General features: G+C 39.7%; 4 protein-coding genes across 5 annotated transcripts in view; 2 read left to right on the top strand and 2 right to left on the bottom strand.

The window, feature by feature from the left end:
* Window positions 1-1,682: 1,682 nt before the first annotated feature.
* On the bottom strand, window positions 1,683-2,828 carry LOC138305847 (uncharacterized). Its single transcript, XM_069246111.1, has 2 exons — window positions 2,299-2,828; window positions 1,683-2,163 (listed from the first exon to the last, which is right to left on the bottom strand). Exons 1-2 carry the CDS (start codon window positions 2,826-2,828, stop codon window positions 1,683-1,685), a joined length of 1,011 nt encoding a protein of 336 aa, XP_069102212.1.
* Window positions 2,829-2,899: 71 nt separating this feature from the next.
* On the top strand, window positions 2,900-3,742 carry LOC138305846 (hemogen-like). The gene has a single exon (XM_069246110.1). It carries the CDS (start codon window positions 2,900-2,902, stop codon window positions 3,740-3,742), a length of 843 nt encoding a protein of 280 aa, XP_069102211.1.
* A 6,338-nt stretch (window positions 3,743-10,080) lies between these two features.
* LOC138306796 (solute carrier family 25 member 44-like) lies at window positions 10,081-16,911 on the bottom strand. Its single transcript, XM_069247284.1, has 4 exons — window positions 15,715-16,911; window positions 14,500-14,653; window positions 13,440-13,567; window positions 10,081-12,758 (listed from the first exon to the last, which is right to left on the bottom strand). The coding sequence occupies exons 1-4, from the start codon at window positions 16,246-16,248 to the stop codon at window positions 12,570-12,572; spliced, it is 1,005 nt and encodes a 334-aa protein (XP_069103385.1). The 5' UTR covers window positions 16,249-16,911; the 3' UTR covers window positions 10,081-12,569.
* Window positions 16,912-17,085: 174 nt separating this feature from the next.
* Window positions 17,086-18,414, top strand: part of LOC138306791 (cytoplasmic aconitate hydratase-like) — a 34,842-nt gene continuing 33,513 nt past the window's right edge. For both annotated transcript variants that reach the window (XM_069247280.1, XM_069247279.1), the window contains exon 1: window positions 17,086-17,126. In XM_069247280.1, coding sequence (XP_069103381.1) covers window positions 17,114-17,126 — 13 coding nt within the window. In that variant the 5' untranslated portion in view covers window positions 17,086-17,113. The remainder of the gene's footprint in view (window positions 17,127-18,414) is intronic.

The raw sequence follows: 18,414 nt of genomic DNA, 5'->3' as shown, positions 1-18,414 counted from the left end.
ATCCGTCGTGTAACGATAGTTCCGTTTTACGGTTAGCATAGGCAGCTATGTCGGGGTCTGCCTTCACATCATTATTCCAACCGTTTAATGTCATTTCATAGACTTTCGACAATACTGGGTCTCTCCTTGTACTTTGGTGCACTTCCTTGATCGATACCGGTAGTGTGTCAAATTGAGTCGTCATGAACACATAGTCGACATCCGGCTCGTCGGTTTCTCGTTCCTTCACGATCGGTAAGCGCGATAGACCGTCAGCGTTTCCATGACTTTTCGTACCTTTGAATTCAATCTTGTACTGAAAACCGGACAAATACAACGCGTATCGCTGAAGACGTGCGGCTGTCGTAGCAGGAATACCTTTCAATGGGTGGAAAATAGACACCAGGGGTTGATGGTCCGTTATTAGTGTGAACTCACGACCGTAGAGATAGGCGTAGAACTTTTTCACACCCCATACAATTCCCAGAGCTTCCTTGTCTATTTGCGAGTAGTTTTTTTCAGCAGCAGTAAGGCTTCGCGAGGCATATGCTATTGGCTTTTCGTCGCCGTTCTCGAGACGATGAGACAATACAGCACCGATACCAAACGGAGACGCGTCGCACGAGAGTACCACGGGTAATCGCCGGTCGTAATGCGTCAGAACTTCGTCCGATGTCATCATTTCCTTCACACGGTCGACGGCATTCTGACATTCCTCGGTCCATTCCCATTCAGCATCCTTTTCCAGAAGTTTGTGTAGCGGGCTAAGTACGGTAGCAAGGTTTGGGAGAAACCTCGCATAATAGTTCACTAACCCTAACAGAGCTCGGAGCTCACTCACGGTTTTCGGAATCGGAGCGTTGACTACAGAGTTGACCTTGTCGTCGGTTTTGTGAATACCGTCCTTGTCGATTACATGACCGCAGAATTCGATCTTGTCGAGCATAAACGCACATTTCTCCTTGTTCAGGCGTAGACCAAATTTATCTAGGCGCTGAAGCACGGTTTCGAGGTTTCGCATATGTTCTTCCTCCGTTTCGCCGGTTATAATCATATCATCAAGAATACATTGGACACGACCTATCCCTTGAAGCACTTGGTCCATGGCACGTTGCCAAATGGCAGGTGCCGAGGCTATACCAAACACGAGCCTCTGATATTGGAAAAGGCCAAGATGGGTGTTTATAGTTAGGAATTTCCGATCCTCTGGTCTCACCTCCATTTGCAGGTACGCCTGCTTTAAGTCCAACTTTGTAAATTTCACACCTCCGGCTAACGAAGCGAATATGTCCTCAAACTTTCGGTAACGGATACTGGTCCACGTCGAGTACCGGGTTGATTGTGACCTTGAAATCTCCACATATTCTCACGGAATTGTCTTTCTTAGGGATTGGCACAATCGGTGTGGCCCATTCACTCGTTTCGACCTTCTTTAGGATACCAGCACCCATTAATCGTGTTATCTCAGTTTCAACTTTTGGTTTAATGGCGTATGCCACAGTTCTCGCCTTACAAAATTTCGGATTGGCCCCGGGGCGTACTTTGATCTGAGCGGAAATGTCCCTTAACGTACCCAACTCATCCTTGTACACGGCGGCATATTTCAGTTTGAGACCTTGTACTGTCATGTTTTCACATTTCTCATGAAAGTTGAGTCGCCGAGCTTCCTTGATTGCCGTCCAATCAAGTGTCAACACATCGAGTCAGTTCCTTCCGAGTAATGGCGGACCTCTGCACTCCTCACTAACAACGTGTATCGGTAGCACTGCTTTTTGTCCGTTTAGGTTGACCTTCACCTTAATTTGACCTAGTGCCTTTATTTTCTCACCGACTAGAGTACGAAGTTTTAAATCTGTCGTTTCCAGTTTACAGTCACTGAAATGTCTCTTATAGACGGACACAGGAACGATGGTAGCTGGAGAACCGGTGTCCAGTTCCATAGCGATTACTTTACCGTTCACTTCCGGTTTTACCCATATGACGTCACTGTCGAGGTTCTTTACCGTGAATGTTAAACTTCCAAGTAGACTGTCATCATCACTGTCATCGTGATCTAGAGAGTACACCTTCCCCTTTTTATTTCCAGAATTAGACTTCTTTTCTGTGCTTCGGCAGGCTCTCTGTATGTGTCCTTTTTCTTTACAAGCGTTGCACGAGTAGTCCTTGTAGAAACATTCCTCCGCACTATGATTTTTTCCGTTGCACCGAAAACATGGTTTCTGTGATTTCTTTTCATTCTTTAAGACGCTTTGTTGAGTTTATTTCTTCATTTTCTTGTTTGGGTTAACCTTGTTTATTTTGTTTACAATGTTTCCTGACTTTTCCCTCTGAAGTTCCACAGCATCTCGGGATGCAGTTTCCATTGCAATTGCAATATCTAACGCGTTTTTATAGGTCAGATTATCTTCAGACAGCAGTTTCTTTTGTATATTGTCATTACGTAGACCACACACTAATCTGTCTCTCAAAGTTTCATCCAAAGACTGTCCAAACCCACAATGCTCACTTAATTTTCGTATGGCTGCATTGAATTCTCTGATCGACTCACCCGACTTCTGGTCTCTCTTGTGAAACCTAAAACGCTCGGCTATCTGTAGCGGTTGAGGGTTAAAATGTCCATTTAAGACGCCGACCAAATCTACATACGATTTATCACCCGGTAAATCTGGTGCAACCAAGTCATGCAGGATGGAATACGGTTTCCCGCCAATAACACTCAACAACACCGGAACTTTTTTTCCATTTGGCACCTCATTTGCCTTAAAAAATTGTTCCAGACGTTCCTGATAACACTTCCACGACTCGACGGAATCGTCAAAGTTGTCGATTTTCCCCATGCGTCCAGCCATCCTCGTCGCCAGAATGTTATATCGTAGCTAAAACCCGTTTCTAGTAGCTTACAACACAACGTGACATCATCATGGAGGTTTCCATCTTGTATTCAGTTTATTACAATGCGCATGCTCAGACATACAAGCGTGTAGTGATACAGATTAACAGACTTACTAAAGTCCGAGTTATACAAATAACACTGTGTACCGTATTTACTACACCTGAAACTTCGCCAGCCAAGGGTATTCAGTACGAAACTCTCTCTGAAATTTTGCTAGCCAAGGGTATTCAGTACGATACTCTCCCTGAAACTTTACTAGCCAAGGGCGTACAGCACGATACTGTCCCTGAAACTTTACTAGCCAAGGGTATTCAGTACGATACTGTCCCCGAAACTTTGCTAGCCAAGGGTATTCAGCACGATACTGTCCCTAAAACTTCGCTCGCCAAGGGTATTCAGCACGAAACTGTCCCCGAAACTTCGCTAGCCAAGGGTATTCAGCACGATACTGTCCCTGAAACTTCGCTAGCCAAGGGTATTCAGCACGAAACTGTCCCCGAAACTTCGCTAGCCAAGGGTATTCAGCACGATACTGTCCCTGAAACTTCGCTAGCCAAGACTCTCCCTGAAACTTCGCTAACCAAGGGTATTCAGTACGATACTCTCTCTGAAATTTTGCTAGCCAAGGGTATTCAGTACGATACTCTCCCTGAAACTTTACTAGCCAAGGGTGTACAGTACGATACTGTCCCTGAAACTTTACTAGCCAAGGGTGTACAGCACGATACTGTCCCTGAAACTTCGCTAGCCAAGGGTATTCAGTACGATACTGTCCCTGAAACTTTGCTAGCCAAGGGTATTCAGCACGATACTGTCCCTGAAACTTCACTAGCCAAGGGTATTCAGTACGATACTCTCCCTGAAACTTAACTAGCCAAGGGTATTCAGTACGATACTGTCCCTGAAACTTTGCTAGCCAAGGGTATTGAACACGATACTCCCTCCCTGAAATCTCAATACCCATGACACCCTTGACTAGTGAAGTTACATGCATCTATATCTAGAGATTTTGAATTATTGAGCTCAATAATTCAACAAGTGAGAGACATCAATGTTTTATAACATCCTTATTTATTATGTATTACAAGTTTGTCTACTTATTACGCATTTTTCAGAATCCCTAATTTGTAGTGTTCAACAATTGCGTATGGTAACCGTAGGTCGGTCCTATTATTTCCTTGACGTTTAGCCATTGAAGTGAAAGCCTTCACTTAATGTATAAAGGCTTAAGCATTGGCCGTGAGAGCGAGAACCTTCTCCTAACGTATAAAGCATTGGCCGTGAGAAAGAGAACCTTCTCCTAACGTATAAAGGATTGGCCATGAGAGTGAGAACCTTCTCCTAACGTATAAAGGATTGGCCATGAGAGTGAGAACCTTCTCCTAACGTATAAATTATTGGCCGTGAGAACGAGAACCTTCTAACGTATAAAGTATTGGCCGTGAGAACGAGAACCTTCTCCTAACGTATAAATTATTGGCCGTGAGAGCATTGGCCGTGAGAACGAGAACCTTCTCCTAACGTATAAAGGATTGGCCATGAGAGTGAGAACCTTCTCCTAACGTATAAATTATTGGCCGTGAGAACGAGAACCTTCTCCTAACGTATAAAGCATTGGCCGTGAGAGTGAGAACCTTCTCCTAACGTATAAAGCATTGGCCGTGAGAACGAGAACCTTCTCCTAACGTATAAAGCATTGGCCGTGAGAGTGAGAAACCTTCTCCTAACGTATAAAGATTGGCCATGAGAGTGAGAACCTTCTCCTAACGTATAAAGTATTGGCCGTGAGAGTGAGAACCTTCTCCTAACGTATAAAGGATTGGCCATGAGAGTGAGAACCTTCTCCTAACGTATAAAGGATTGGCCGTGAGAGTGAGAAAAACCTTCTCCTAACGTATAAAGTATTGGCCATGAGAGTGAGAACCTTCTCCTAACGTATAAAGGATTGGCCATGAGAGTGAGAACCTTCTCCTAACGTATAAAGTATTGGCCGTGAGAGCGAGAACCTTCTCCTAACGTATAAAGGATTGGCCATGAGAGTGAGAACCTTCTCCTAACGTATAAAGGATTGGCCGTGAGAGTGAGAACCTTCTCCTAACGTATAAAGTATTGGCCGTGAGAGTGAGAACCTTCTCCTAACGTATAAAGGATTGGCCGTGAGAGTGAGAACCTTCTCCTAACGTATAAAGGATTGGCCGTGAGAGTGAGAACCTTCTCCTAACGTATAAAGCATTGGCCGTGAGAGCGAGAACCTTCTCCTAACGTATAAAGGATTGGCCATGAGAGTGAGAACCTTCTCCTAACGTATAAAGTATTGGCCATGAGAGCGAGAACCTTCTCCTAACGTATAAAGTATTGGCCATGAGAGTGAGAACCTTCTCCTAACGTATAAAGGATTGGCCATGAGAGTGAGAACCTTCTCCTAACGTATAAAGTATTGGCCGTGAGAGCGAGAACCTTCTCCTAACGTATAAAGTATTGGCCGTGAGAGTGAGAACCTTCTCCTAACGTATAAAGTATTGGCCATGAGAGTGAGAACCTTCTCCTAACGTATAAAGTATTGGCCGTGAGAGTGAGAACCTTCTCCTAACGTATAAAGTATTGGCCATGAGAGCGAGAACCTTCTCCTAACGTATAAAGTATTGGCCATGAGAGTGAGAACCTTCTCCTAACGTATAAAGTATTGGCCGTGAGAGTGAGAACCTTCTCCTAACGTATAAAGTATTGGCCGTGAGAGGAGAACCTTCTCCTAACGTATAAAGATTGGCCATGAGAGTGAGAACCTTCTCCTAACGTATAAAGTATTGGCCGTGAGAGGAGAACCTTCTCCTAACGTATAAAGTATTGGCCGTGAGAGTGAGAACCTTCTCCTAACGTATAAAGTATTGGCCATGAGAGCGAGAACCTTCTCCTAACGTATAAAGTATTGGCCATGAGAGTGAGAACCTTCTCCTAACGTATAAAGGATTGGCCATGAGAGTGAGAACCTTCTCCTAACGTATAAAGTATTGGCCGTGAGAGTGAGAACCTTCTCCTAACGTATAAAGTATTGGCCGTGAGAGCGAGAACCTTCTCCTAACGTATAAAGTATTGGCCATGAGAGCGAGAACCTTCTCCTAACGTATAAAGGATTGGCCATGAGAGTGAGAACCTTCTCCTAACGTATAAAGTATTGGCCATGAGAGCGAGAACCTTCTCCTAACGTATAAAGGATTGGCCATGAGAGTGAGAACCTTCTCCTAACGTATAAAGATTGGCCATGAGAGTGAGAACCTTCTCCTAACGTATAAAGATTGGCCTGAGAGGAGAACCTTCTCCTAACGTATAAAGTATTGGCCGTGAGAGTGAGAACCTTCTCCTAACGTATAAAGTATTGGCCGAGGAGAACCTTCTCCTAACGTATAAAGATTGGCCATGAGAGGAGAACCTTCTCCTAACGTATAAAGGATTGGCCGTGAGAGTGAGAACCTTCTCCTAACGTATAAAGGATTGGCCGTGAGAGTGAGAACCTTCTCCTAACGTATAAAGCATTGGCCGTGAGAGCGAGAACCTTCTCCTAACGTATAAATTATTTGGCCATGAGAGCGAGAACCTTCTCCTAACGTATAAAGTATTGGCCATGAGAGGAAACCTTCTCCTAACGTATAAAGGATTGGCCGTGAGAGTGAGAACCTTCTCCTAACGTATAAAGGATTGGCCGTGAGAGTGAGAACCTTCTCCTAACGTATAAAGTATTGGCCGTGAGAGTGAGAACCTTCTCCTAACGTATAAATTATTGGCCGTGAGAGCGAGAACCTTCTCCTAACGTATAAATTATTGGCCGTGAGAGCGAGAACCTTCTCCTAACGTATAAAGTATTGGCCGTGAGAGCGAGAACCTTCTCCTAACGTATAAAGGATTGGCCATGAGAGTGAGAACCTTCTCCTAACGTATAAAGTATTGGCCATGAGAGTGAGAACCTTCTCCTAACGTATAAAGTATTGGCCGTGAGAGTGAGAACCTTCTCCTAACGTATAAAGTATTGGCCGTGAGAGTGAGAACCTTCTCCTAACGTATAAAGTATTGGCCATGAGAGTGAGAACCTTCTCCTAACGTATAAATTATTGGCCGTGAGAGTGAGAACCTTCTCCTAACGTATAAAGTATTGGCCGTGAGAGTGAGAACCTTCTCCTAACGTATAAAGTATTGGCCATGAGAGTGAGAACCTTCTCCTAACGTATAAAGTATTGGCCATGAGAGCGAGAACCTTCTCCTGAGAGTGAGAACCTTCTCCTAACGTATAAAGTATTGGCCGTGAGAGTGAGAACCTTCTCCTAACGTATAAAGGATTGGCCGTGAGAGTGAGAACCTTCTCCTAACGTATAAAGTATTGGCCGTGAGAGTGAGAACCTTCTCCTAACGTATAAAGGATTGGCCGTGAGAGTGAGAACCTTCTCCTAACGTATAAAGTATTGGCCGTGAGAACTAGAACCTTCTCCTAACGTATAAAGTATTGGCCGTGAGAGTGAGAACCTTCTCCTAACGTATAAAGTATTGGCCATGAGAGTGAGAACCTTCTCCTAACGTATAAAGTATTGGCCATGAGAGTGAGAACCTTCTCCTAACGTATAAAGTATTGGCCGTGAGAGTGAGAACCTTCTCCTAACGTATAAAGTATTGGCCATGAGAGTGAGAACCTTCTCCTAACGTATAAAGTATTGGCCGTGAGAGTGAGAACCTTCTCCTAACGTATAAAGTATTGGCCATGAGAGTGAGAACCTTCTCCTAACGTATAAAGTATTGGCCGTGAGAGTGAGAACCTTCTCCTAACGTATAAAGTATTGGCCGTGAGAGTGAGAACCTTCTCCTAACGTATAAAGATTGGCCGTGAGAGTGAGAACCTTCTCCTAACGTATAAAAGTATTGGCCGTGAGAGACGAGAACCTTCTCCTAACGTATAAAGTATTGGCCATGAGAGTGAGAACCTTCTCCTAACGTATAAAGTATTGGCCATGAGAGTGAGAACCTTCTCCTAACGTATAAAGTATTGGCCGTGAGAGTGAGAACCTTCTCCTAACGTATAAAGTATTGGCCATGAGAGTGAGAACCTTCTCCTAACGTATAAATTATTGGCCATGAGAGTGAGAACCTTCTCCTAACGTATAAAGTATTGGCCGTGAGAGTGAGAACCTTCTCCTAACGTATAAAGATTGGCTGATGAGACCGTGAGAGTGAGAACCTTCTCCTAACGTATAAAGTATTGGCCATGAGAGTGAGAACCTTCTCCTAACGTATAAAGTATTGGCCGTGAGAGTGAGAACCTTCTCCTAACGTATAAAGTATTGGCCGTGAGAGTGAGAACCTTCTCCTAACGTATAAAGTATTGGCCATGAGAGTGAGAACCTTCTCCTAACGTATAAAGTATTGGCCGTGAGAGTGAGAACCTTCTCCTAACGTATAAAGTATTGGCCGTGAGAGTGTGAGAACCTTCTCCTAACGTATAAAGTATTGGCCGTGAGAGTGAGAACCTTCTCCTAACGTATAAAGGATTGGCCGTGAGAGTGAGAACCTTCTCCTAACGTATAAAAGATTGGCCGTGAGAGTGAGAACCTTCTCCTAACGTATAAAGTATTGGCCGTGAGAGTGAGAACCTTCTCCTAACGTATAAAGATTGGCCATAGAGAGGAGAACCTTCTCCTAACGTATAAAGTATTGGCCGTGAGAGTGAGAACCTTCTCCTAACGTATAAACGATTGGCCGTGAGAGTGAGAACCTTCTCCTAACGTATAAAGTATTGGCCGTGAGAGTGAGAACCTTCTCCTAACGTATAAAGTATTGGCCGTGAGAGTGAGAACCTTCTCCTAACGTATAAAGTATTGGCCATGAGAGTGAGAACCTTCTCCTAACGTATAAAGTATTGGCCGTGAGAGTGAGAACCTTCTCCTAATGTATAAAGTATTGGCCATGAGAGTGAGAACCTTCTCCTAACGTATAAAGTATTGGCCGTGAGAGTGAGAAACCTTCTCCTAACGTATAAAGTATTGGCCTGAGAGTGAGAACCTTCTCCTAACGTATAAAGAGTATTGGCCTCAGTGAGAGAGTGAGAACCTTCTCCTAATGTATAAAGTATTGGCCGTGAGAGTGAGAACCTTCTCCTAACGTATAAAGTATTGGCCGTGAGAGTGAGAACCTTCTCCTAACGTATAAAGTATTGGCCGTGAGAGTGAGAACCTTCTCCTAACGTATAAAGTATTGGCCGTGAGAGTGAGAACCTTCTCCTAATGTATAAAGTATTGGCCGTGAGAGTGAGAACCTTCTCCTAATGTATAAAGGATTGGCCGTGAGAGTGAGAACCTTCTCCTAATGTATAAAGGATTGGCCGTGAGAGTGAGAACCTTCTCCTAACGTATAAAGTATTGGCCGTGAGAGTGAGAACCTTCTCCTAACGTATAAAGTATTGGCCGTGAGAGTGAGAACCTTCTCCTAACGTATAAAGTATTGGCCATGAGAGTGAGAACCTTCTCCTAATGTATAAAGTATTGGCCATGAGAGTGAGAACCTTCTCCTAACGTATAAAGCATTGGCCGTGAGAACGAGAACCTTCTCCTAACGTATAAAGTATTGGCGGTGAGAGTGAGAACCTTCTATTGGCGGTGAGAGTGAGAACCTTCTCCTAACGTATAAATCATTGGCCGTGAGAACGAGAACCTTCTCCTAACTTATAAAGCATTGGCCGTGAGAGTGAGAACCTTCTCCTAATGTATAAATTATTGGCCGTGAGAACGAGAACCTTTTCCTAACGTATAAAGTATTGGCCATGAGAGTGAGAACCTTCTCCTAACGTATAAAGGATTGGCCATGAGAGTGAGAACCTTCTCCTAACGTATAAATTATTGGCTGTGAGAGTGAGAACGCGTGTGGCGCAGTGGTAGAAGGCCCATATATGTTCGGCTAGGCGATTGGGTGCCGCAGATCGTGAGTTCGAGGCCCGGATAGGGCAGGAGTCAATAAATTGTCATGCTTTGTTAAATTGTGTTTCTTTGATATTTAAACCTATAGTCACTGTACACTCGCTTCGTCTACCTGCTTGCCCCGTTCATAAGCTTTTCATTCAAACACATTCTTCTCAATAACCAATAGGCTCAGGGGATTGATATTGGGACAGTAGCTAACTGTTCAACACTTGGCCATCTTATCATACAAAAAGAAAAAAAAGACGGGTATATTCTTGTATATAAATAATTTATTAAGACAAGATAATAAACTAAAAAATCAATATAATTAAACAATATCTTGAATATTTTCTAGCATTACTAATGATTAGAACAATCTTTTTCACAAACAGAATACAAAAATCAGAAATATGTGCATGAGCTAGATTTAAGAGTAAAATTTACCCTTAAGAGTCTATTGGTGAAGAAATTTTGGACATGAATAGTAAAGAAGAAAAATCTGAGAAGGTGACGTGTAATCACATTACAATGTACTGTAAATGAGGCTTGTTTCTGTGGATTCTAAATTTTGCAATATCTATTTCAAGTTTGCCAAGATTAACTTTCACATACTTTAAACCTACTTTTTTCACATGATTAAATTTGGCAGATAATGCGAGCGATAAGAAATAGCGAAACTAAATTGCTATGAAACTGTTTAAGTAAGGTAAGGTAGAATTCCAGATTATGAAATTATATCTTTGTGAAAACATCCTTTAAAAAAAACAAGTGAAAATAAGTACCCACTAAAATGAGTTGATTTACAGTAACTTTTTGATGTTATTACATATTGAATTGGAAATCTCTAAATTATGTTTATATGAATCGGCGCAGATAAACATTCCTGAAATTACTTCAGATTGTGAAATTCCCAAAAGTACATGTGAACTTATGTTTGTTTACAGTATATCTGGCACCAAGGGAGATAACTCTGTTTAACAAAACCAACTGCAACCAAAGGCAGATAATTATATATAACTTAAAAATAACTGCAACTAAGGGCAGATAACTTTATTTAACTTACAAATAACTGCAACCAAGGGCAGTTAACTTTATTTAACTTACAAATAACTGCAATCAAGGGCAGTTAACTCTGTTCAACTTAAAGATACACTCAAAAGTCTGGCTCACAAATTATATGGAATAGGTTCATTACATTTATATCTACTTTTTACTCACTATAAAATACATGAGCAAAATAATACAACACAATTCTGGAAAGACACCTGAGTTTATTTTCAAAATAATTCAATGATTTATCTCCATCTTTAAACTCTCTCTCTTACTTTCTTTCATTTTTTTCTTCAAAAGTTATTTATTTTAAATAACTGGTGACACTTGTGCATTTTTCCATATCTGTATAAAATATATTATCACATTCACATTGTCTTTCACACTTATATAAATGTTTCATATACAACAACAACATTCAACCTAAGACATATTTCCGGTGCCTCAATTTTGCACAGAATTTTATATAAAACAGCATGAAAGCATTGTCTAATTATCATGTGCAGGATTATTTTTATTATAAATAACATAGACTCATTCAGTGCATGGTGTCATTATCAATTCTGAAAAACAAAATCTTTTTTTTAGATAAATTTGAAAGAAAAATTATAAAATGTCAGTATGTAAAAGGTAATATCTGGACAAGGGGAGATAACTCTTCAGGTTACATTGGAACCAAGGGAGATTTCAATTTCACAGGTAACATCAGGACAAGGGGAATTAACTCATCATAGGTAACATTGTAACCAAGGGAGATAACTACTTCACAGGTAACATAGGGGAAAGTGGTGGTAACTACTTCACAGGTAACATCCAGACAAGGGGAGCTTAGATAATATTGGAACCAGAGGAGATAACTACTTTACTTCGGGGCCAGAGGAGATATAGGGGCCAGGGAAGAGAAGTTAACCATGGTCAGAGTGATAATTTCTTCATTGGTGTCCATGGAATGAGGGGAGGTAATTACTACAATAATGATATCTGAATCAGGGGAGGTAATTACTACAATGTTGATATCTGGATCAGGGGAGGTAATTACTACAATGTTGATATCTGGATCAGGGGAGGTAATTACTACAATGTTGATATCTGGATCAGGGGAGGTAATTACTACAATGTTGATATCTGGATCAGGGGAGGTAATTACTACAATGTTGATATCTAAATCAGGGGAGGTAATTACTACAATGTTGATATCTGGATCAGGGGAGGTAATTAGTACAATGTTGATATCTGAATCAGGGGAGGTAATTACTACAATGTTGATATCTGAATCAGGGGAGGTAATTACTACAATGTTGATATCTGGATCAGGGGAGGTAATTAGTACAATGTTGATATCTGAACCAGGGGAGGTAATTTCTACAATGTCGATATCTGAATCAGGGGAGGTAATTTCTACAATGTTGATATCTGAATCAAGGGGAGGTAATAACTACAATGTTGATATCTGAATCAGGGGAGGTAATTACCACAATGTTGATATCTGGATCAGGGGAGGTTATTACTACAATGTTGATATCAGGGGAGGTAACTATTTAATAAGTGACATCAGTGCTACAGGAGATAAAATCATGTGTTTGTAATACATAATGACCCTGGGGAGTAAAAGTGTCAGTGGTGTCATTGATGTTGGAGGAGATTACCACATTTTTTCAAAAACATTTTTTCAAAAACAGAAATTCTAAAAATAAAGCCCCTATTTAAATCCGTGATCACCAGTTGACATTTTCCTTGTGGTCCTCCTTAAGACTAAGATGTTTGATGGTGGAGTAGGAGGTCATGATGAGGAAGCTGAAGGGTGCCACATGTATCATACGCGCTGTTAGACCTTTAGTGAAGATACCTAGTCGTTCATCTCTCCACGCCCTTCGCACCGTCTCTTTAAACCCTGTACGACCTACCTACAAAACACAGTCAGTTTACACAGTTTAAAATAGGTAAAGGCATGGAGGTGGTTTCATTATCTAATTAGTTTACACGGACAAAAAAATGACAATTGTGAAAATGTGCAAGCAACACAACAATCTAGGAGTCAACAGTAATACCTAAGGTTATGCCTGATGTGTACACACTTTTTATCAACTTAGCTAAGTTAGCTAAGCAGTGACCTTAAAGATGCTACATCTCCGACAAGTAGTATTTTTTTCTCCATCAAAAACAGGAGCAGACAAATAAGTATTTGTCTTCAGTCACAAAAGTAACTTACTTGACATCATTACCACCATTGAAAAGTTTGAGCTTCTAATTTTACTTCCGGATAAAATTAAAAAATATTAAAAATAATTAATTGTGTCTTGAAAAATTCCTTGTTACTATGTCCTATATGGAATAAAGTAATGATTGAGCATGCACCAAAAGCAAAATAATTTATTTAATATCATATTTTGTGTTCATTGGACATATATATACACTACCGGTAACTACTTTTTAAATGACGATGTTGGAGCATCTTTAACATAAAATAACCTAAAATAAGACACTGGAAGCATATGTGACATGTTGTATCCAGTTTCAGTTAATATATGTATAGGGATCGATGAAGTCTGCAGAATCCAGTAGTATACTTGGCCTTAACTACTTACCTGCATTCGGACACGGACCAGTTCCATCGAGTTGGTTATCGTAACAGTAGTCAAACCGGACAGGAATGCGGATACTCCATCCAACAGGATTCTGGGAACCCATTGGGGAAAGACCGGGACAACCAAATCTGTTATAATAGAATTAAGCCTATGAGAAAGGTCTGAACAACCAAATCTGTTATATTGAATAGAATTAAGCCTATGAGAAAGGTCGGAACAACCAAATCTGTTATAATAGAATTAAGCCTATGAGAAAGGTCGGAACAACCAAATCTGTTATAATAGAATTAAGCCTTTGAGAAAGGTCGGAACAACCAAATCTGTTATAATATTAGAACTAAGCCTTTGAGAAAGGTCGGAACAACCAAATCTGTTATGATAGATATAAAGTTATGAGAAACATCAAAACATTTTTATGACATCACAGATATCTATATATGGCGTCATTTAAAATAAAATAAATGATGTCAAATGATTGTGTCGGTTGAAGGAAATATTACATTCCATATCAGCCGAATTCTTCTGTTTTCTAAAGATAGAATTAAAATTTTTGCTTATAGTTTCATTGATAAAAGTTATTTGATCAATATAAGTCTTACACTTATGTCTATGTAATATGAAATTTATTAACTTGTGAAATTATTTGATATATGCAACTTGCCTAAAGCCTTGTGACATATGAAATTATTGACCTTGTTTGAGAAATTCTATAAATTTTACATCATATAGTCACAAGTGTAAGGTTCTATTTATCACAGTCTAGAAATTATTTATATGCACTACTATGATTATTGTTATTTACACTTAAACACTATTCTTATCACTAAGGGATGGTGCGGTGGTCGAGTGGTTAAAATGTCTCAACATATTAATTACCACAAGCCCTACACCTCTGGGTTTCGAGTTTGAATCAAATATGGCGCAGTTGTTGGTGATTTTTCTCCGAGTATTCTGACTTTCTTCCACCAGCAAACCTGGCACGTCTTTAAATAACTATTCATAGGACGTTAAACTAATAAAACCAACAACATTATCACTATATCTACACTTGAAAACTTACAACTATAAAATTCCTGAAAAGGCCACCAGAGGGCGCTACCAAGGCCATATACTGCCATGGAGATGAAGTAGCCACGATAAAATCCACTGGCTCCTTCCTTCCTGTGTACTTCGGAGATAATCGCTTTAACTACATCTATCTTCTTAGCTTTTTTCTGAAACACAAAGCATCATCTATTACTGCATAGCAGGTTAATTTCATGAATAGCTTACTTTTGTGTATAGTTCAATTTCGTGGATAGATTAATTTTGGGGATAGATGAATTTTGTGAATGGTTTATTTTGCTATATTCTCAATTTCACTAAACACTGGCTTAATAATCAGTATTTCATTGTAAATAAGTACAAACAATTACTATGAATTTGTAAACCAAACCTCCATCTGAGAACAATAGTTTTAATGAATTATAGGAGTAAGTGAACCGTGAAATTGTACCTGCAAGAATTTGCTCTCTATAGGAAACCGCGAAATATTGACCCACAAAATTAAAGCACGATATACAGTATATCAAAGTAGTAATATTATATCGTACATTGTATTTGTAATAATTATAAGAAAATGGGAACAGACACATGGCCGGTTTGTTTTAACTCTGCCAATGAGATTATAGGCTGAACATAACTTTCAAGAAAGTGGCAAAATGGCCGTCAAGCTGACACGGATAACTAATAGCGCTGAAAAACGACATAAGGATCATGAGAGGGGGATTTGAATGAAGCGTCAAACAAGTAAATACGTTTGTTTTCACCTGATGTTTGTTTATGTCAAAGCCTGTTATTGTAGGCTGCCGTGTTTTCAGTGTAGACATTTTCCTTTGCAAAAAAAGTTCTCGGTCGTGTCTGACTAAGGGAAATTCACTGTCAATTTCTCAAGTTTCGAGGCTGTTTGTGAAAAAAGTAGACTAGTTCAGTATGACTTCTTGTTATCATCATGAAGTTTAACATCTTAACTTTTAATGAAGACTGAAACTGTTGAGATATCTGGTCTGGATATTTTTTTTCCCAGCAATTTGAACTAAATTACCCAATTTTGCGTCACGGAGAAGTTCCATACCTTTCTCTATATATTAGTCTATATATAGTGGGTCTTTGACTTACATGTACCAGCGTGCTAAATACCTATAGACTAATTGACGGTGAATTGTACTTTACCCACGTCGTTTTGGGAGCTCGAAACCCCCGTATTACAGAATAGGCTCTGGATAATAGTCAATACCTCATCTGGTATGTGGATTCCCTGTAGACGCTCTAGTTTCACTTTCACTTTAGACGGCACATCTTCCTTTCGTTGTTTACTCTGCCCTAACAACATCATATGTTGGGACACAATATCAATTGGTACTGCGATTGTCTGGGATATCAAACTCGCAGAAAAGCCTCCAACGAAACTACTCAGGTAACTTTTATATTTAAATGTCTGAAGGTCCTCTTTATTCATCATCACCTGCCTCACGTTTTCATAAATTGTGATGTATATAAGAGAATTACAAGCTTGTATGGCATGAACTCCGAATCCTTGATATAGACCCCGAATTCCTTCAGTTTTACGGATTTTGACCAGTGCGTCAAATGTCCCTTTATACACATCCTTCCCACGCTGCACCTGTAGTCTCGTTCTGACTAAGGTCAGTGGGTACTGGACAAATCGAACAAACAGACCACTTCCTAGAGCGAGAGGATAGTACTTTCTCTTGTCCATCATATCCAATTGGATAATCTGCGGCTTCTGTCGTACCTCTTGGTTCGACATTTTCTGAATCTATCGGTATGATAAAGTTCTAATGCAGTTTCTAGTTTTGTCAATTTATGAGTATGTCATTTATTATCTATTTGCTTTAAAGTCGCTCATTCAGACACAGTCAGGCTTGTGAAACATCATTTAAGTAAAGTTCCATCCATAGATTTGTGTTGCTTTAAAATCATCCAGAGAGTTAATAATTAATTTGTATGATGTCCGTGACCATCACATGATATGTATACAAAGATACTGATTACTGAACAAATGTGATATGGTCCATTGAACCAACATATTTATAAGTAATCTGCAAGTCTCTATTTCACTCGAAACTGATTTACTTTACATCTAAATCATCGCACTGAGCAATCTTGGGTGACTTCAGTGTCTCAGTCGTTGCAAAAAGTCTAATTTGACCGGTGACAACTTGACAAAGGTTACAGGTGTCATGTCTCTCTACGACTTGACAGTTGATCAGCTGATCGAACAGCTGCTAACGATTTCATTTCAAGAATAATCTGTCGCTGTTGATATCAGATCAGTACTGAATTCGATTTTGTATCATGAAATTTCCACACCAGGACAAGACAGTAAAAACTACGGCTTAAAATTCAGCGTTCTTGAACAGTCGAACTAGGTCTTAATCCGTCCAAATGGCTTTCACCGGTGAACCGGAAGTTTACTTTCAGCGGATTTGAAAAATTGATCCGCAGTAAAATTATGTAAACTGCTAAGAAAAAAATACAATTCTTATTTTTTATTGAAACAAGGATACGAATGAATACGAGTGGATTTTTATATTGTTGTTTTCGTAACGAATTATTTTATTTGATTTCTTTGTTTTAGTTTTCAGTCACACGTGACAGGGCCACAGATAAAAATGGCGGAACAAGGTTTGTTATGATTCGTTGTAGAAATATTGTGTTGCGTTATGTTGGTTTATCATCTTTTAAGTGCATAATGTATGCTGGAACGGTTCCTTAGAGTTTAAACCGTTACGAATGACTGTTTTCGATGAAGTTCATCTTCTGTAATGGCGTTGCTATATAGATACGTGTCTTGGGTCAAAGTACAGTGCTTTTTTGGTCATGTCGACCCAGTGGGGAAAACTATGTTGTAGATTAAACTTTATTTTGAATTTCATCTGGAATAGGATTGCTTTAAAAAAAAGTGGTTCTAAGTATCTGTGTTATGCTTGACTAGGATTGCTTTAAAAAAAAGTGGTTCTAAGTATCTGTGTTATGCTTGACTTTCGTTTTTACTCCGTCTTGCTATATGTTACCTATGGTCGAATTGGTCTAAACGACTGACCAAGGCTAGAGGGTCGCAAGTTCGAACCTCCGCGATAATGTCGGAGCTATTTTTAAATTCATATTAAAATGAAAATGTGATAAAGATTTCTGACCATAACTATCAAATATGCTGAATGTTGATTTGTTTCATATTAATGGGTACATCTGTTGTCATAATTTCCTCCATATCTAAAATTTAAAAACTCGAGCACCCCTGACCAGCATGTAGCAGTCAAGATCTAGATCGTTCATACAAGTTATTAATGACAAGAGATTAAATAGGCATAAAAGCTGCTGACAACACAAGACATGTTGTTCAATAGGTATACAAAATATTTCTACAAAGTTGGTTCGGGCCAAAAAAAATAATATGCATGTTTCAGGTTACATGGCTGAAAAAAATAGGGTAGGTCGGTCAGGAATTTATTTTATTTTAGTTTTTTTGGGAGAGGTGGGGGAGGGGTTGAGTTGCTTTATTACTACATTACAAAGTAATTTGTCTTTTAGGCTTTAGGCTGGCTAGAAGTCTTTTATTTTTCATTACCATAATTGTACTTTATCTGGATAAACTTAAAGCAAAAAGTGTTATAAAATAGGTAGGGTCGGAGGTAAAAACTAGGGTAGGTAGGGGTACCTGAAACATACATATTTTTTTTTGGTCTCAAAAATAAAGAAATTAGAGTTCTGAAAATTGGTTCAAAAATAAAGAAATTAGAGTGAGTTGAAGACATCATTTCAGAGTTCATTCTTCTCAAGTCAGTTGAGGTTTTTGACAATAATGGAAGTTGATGATTTCAATAAAAAAAAATTCATATTTCGCCAGAAAGGGTGAAAAAATGTATATGTTGCGGCCAGATCTGGTCTCAAACCTGGGACCTCATAAGTCAAG

This window comes from Argopecten irradians, chromosome 13 (genome assembly GCF_041381155.1).
Source record: "Argopecten irradians isolate NY chromosome 13, Ai_NY, whole genome shotgun sequence".
NCBI classification, from domain to species: Eukaryota; Metazoa; Mollusca; class Bivalvia; order Pectinida; family Pectinidae; genus Argopecten; species Argopecten irradians.
Note: the sequence above shows the minus strand (reverse complement) of the source record. Positions and strands in the feature narration are given on the sequence as shown.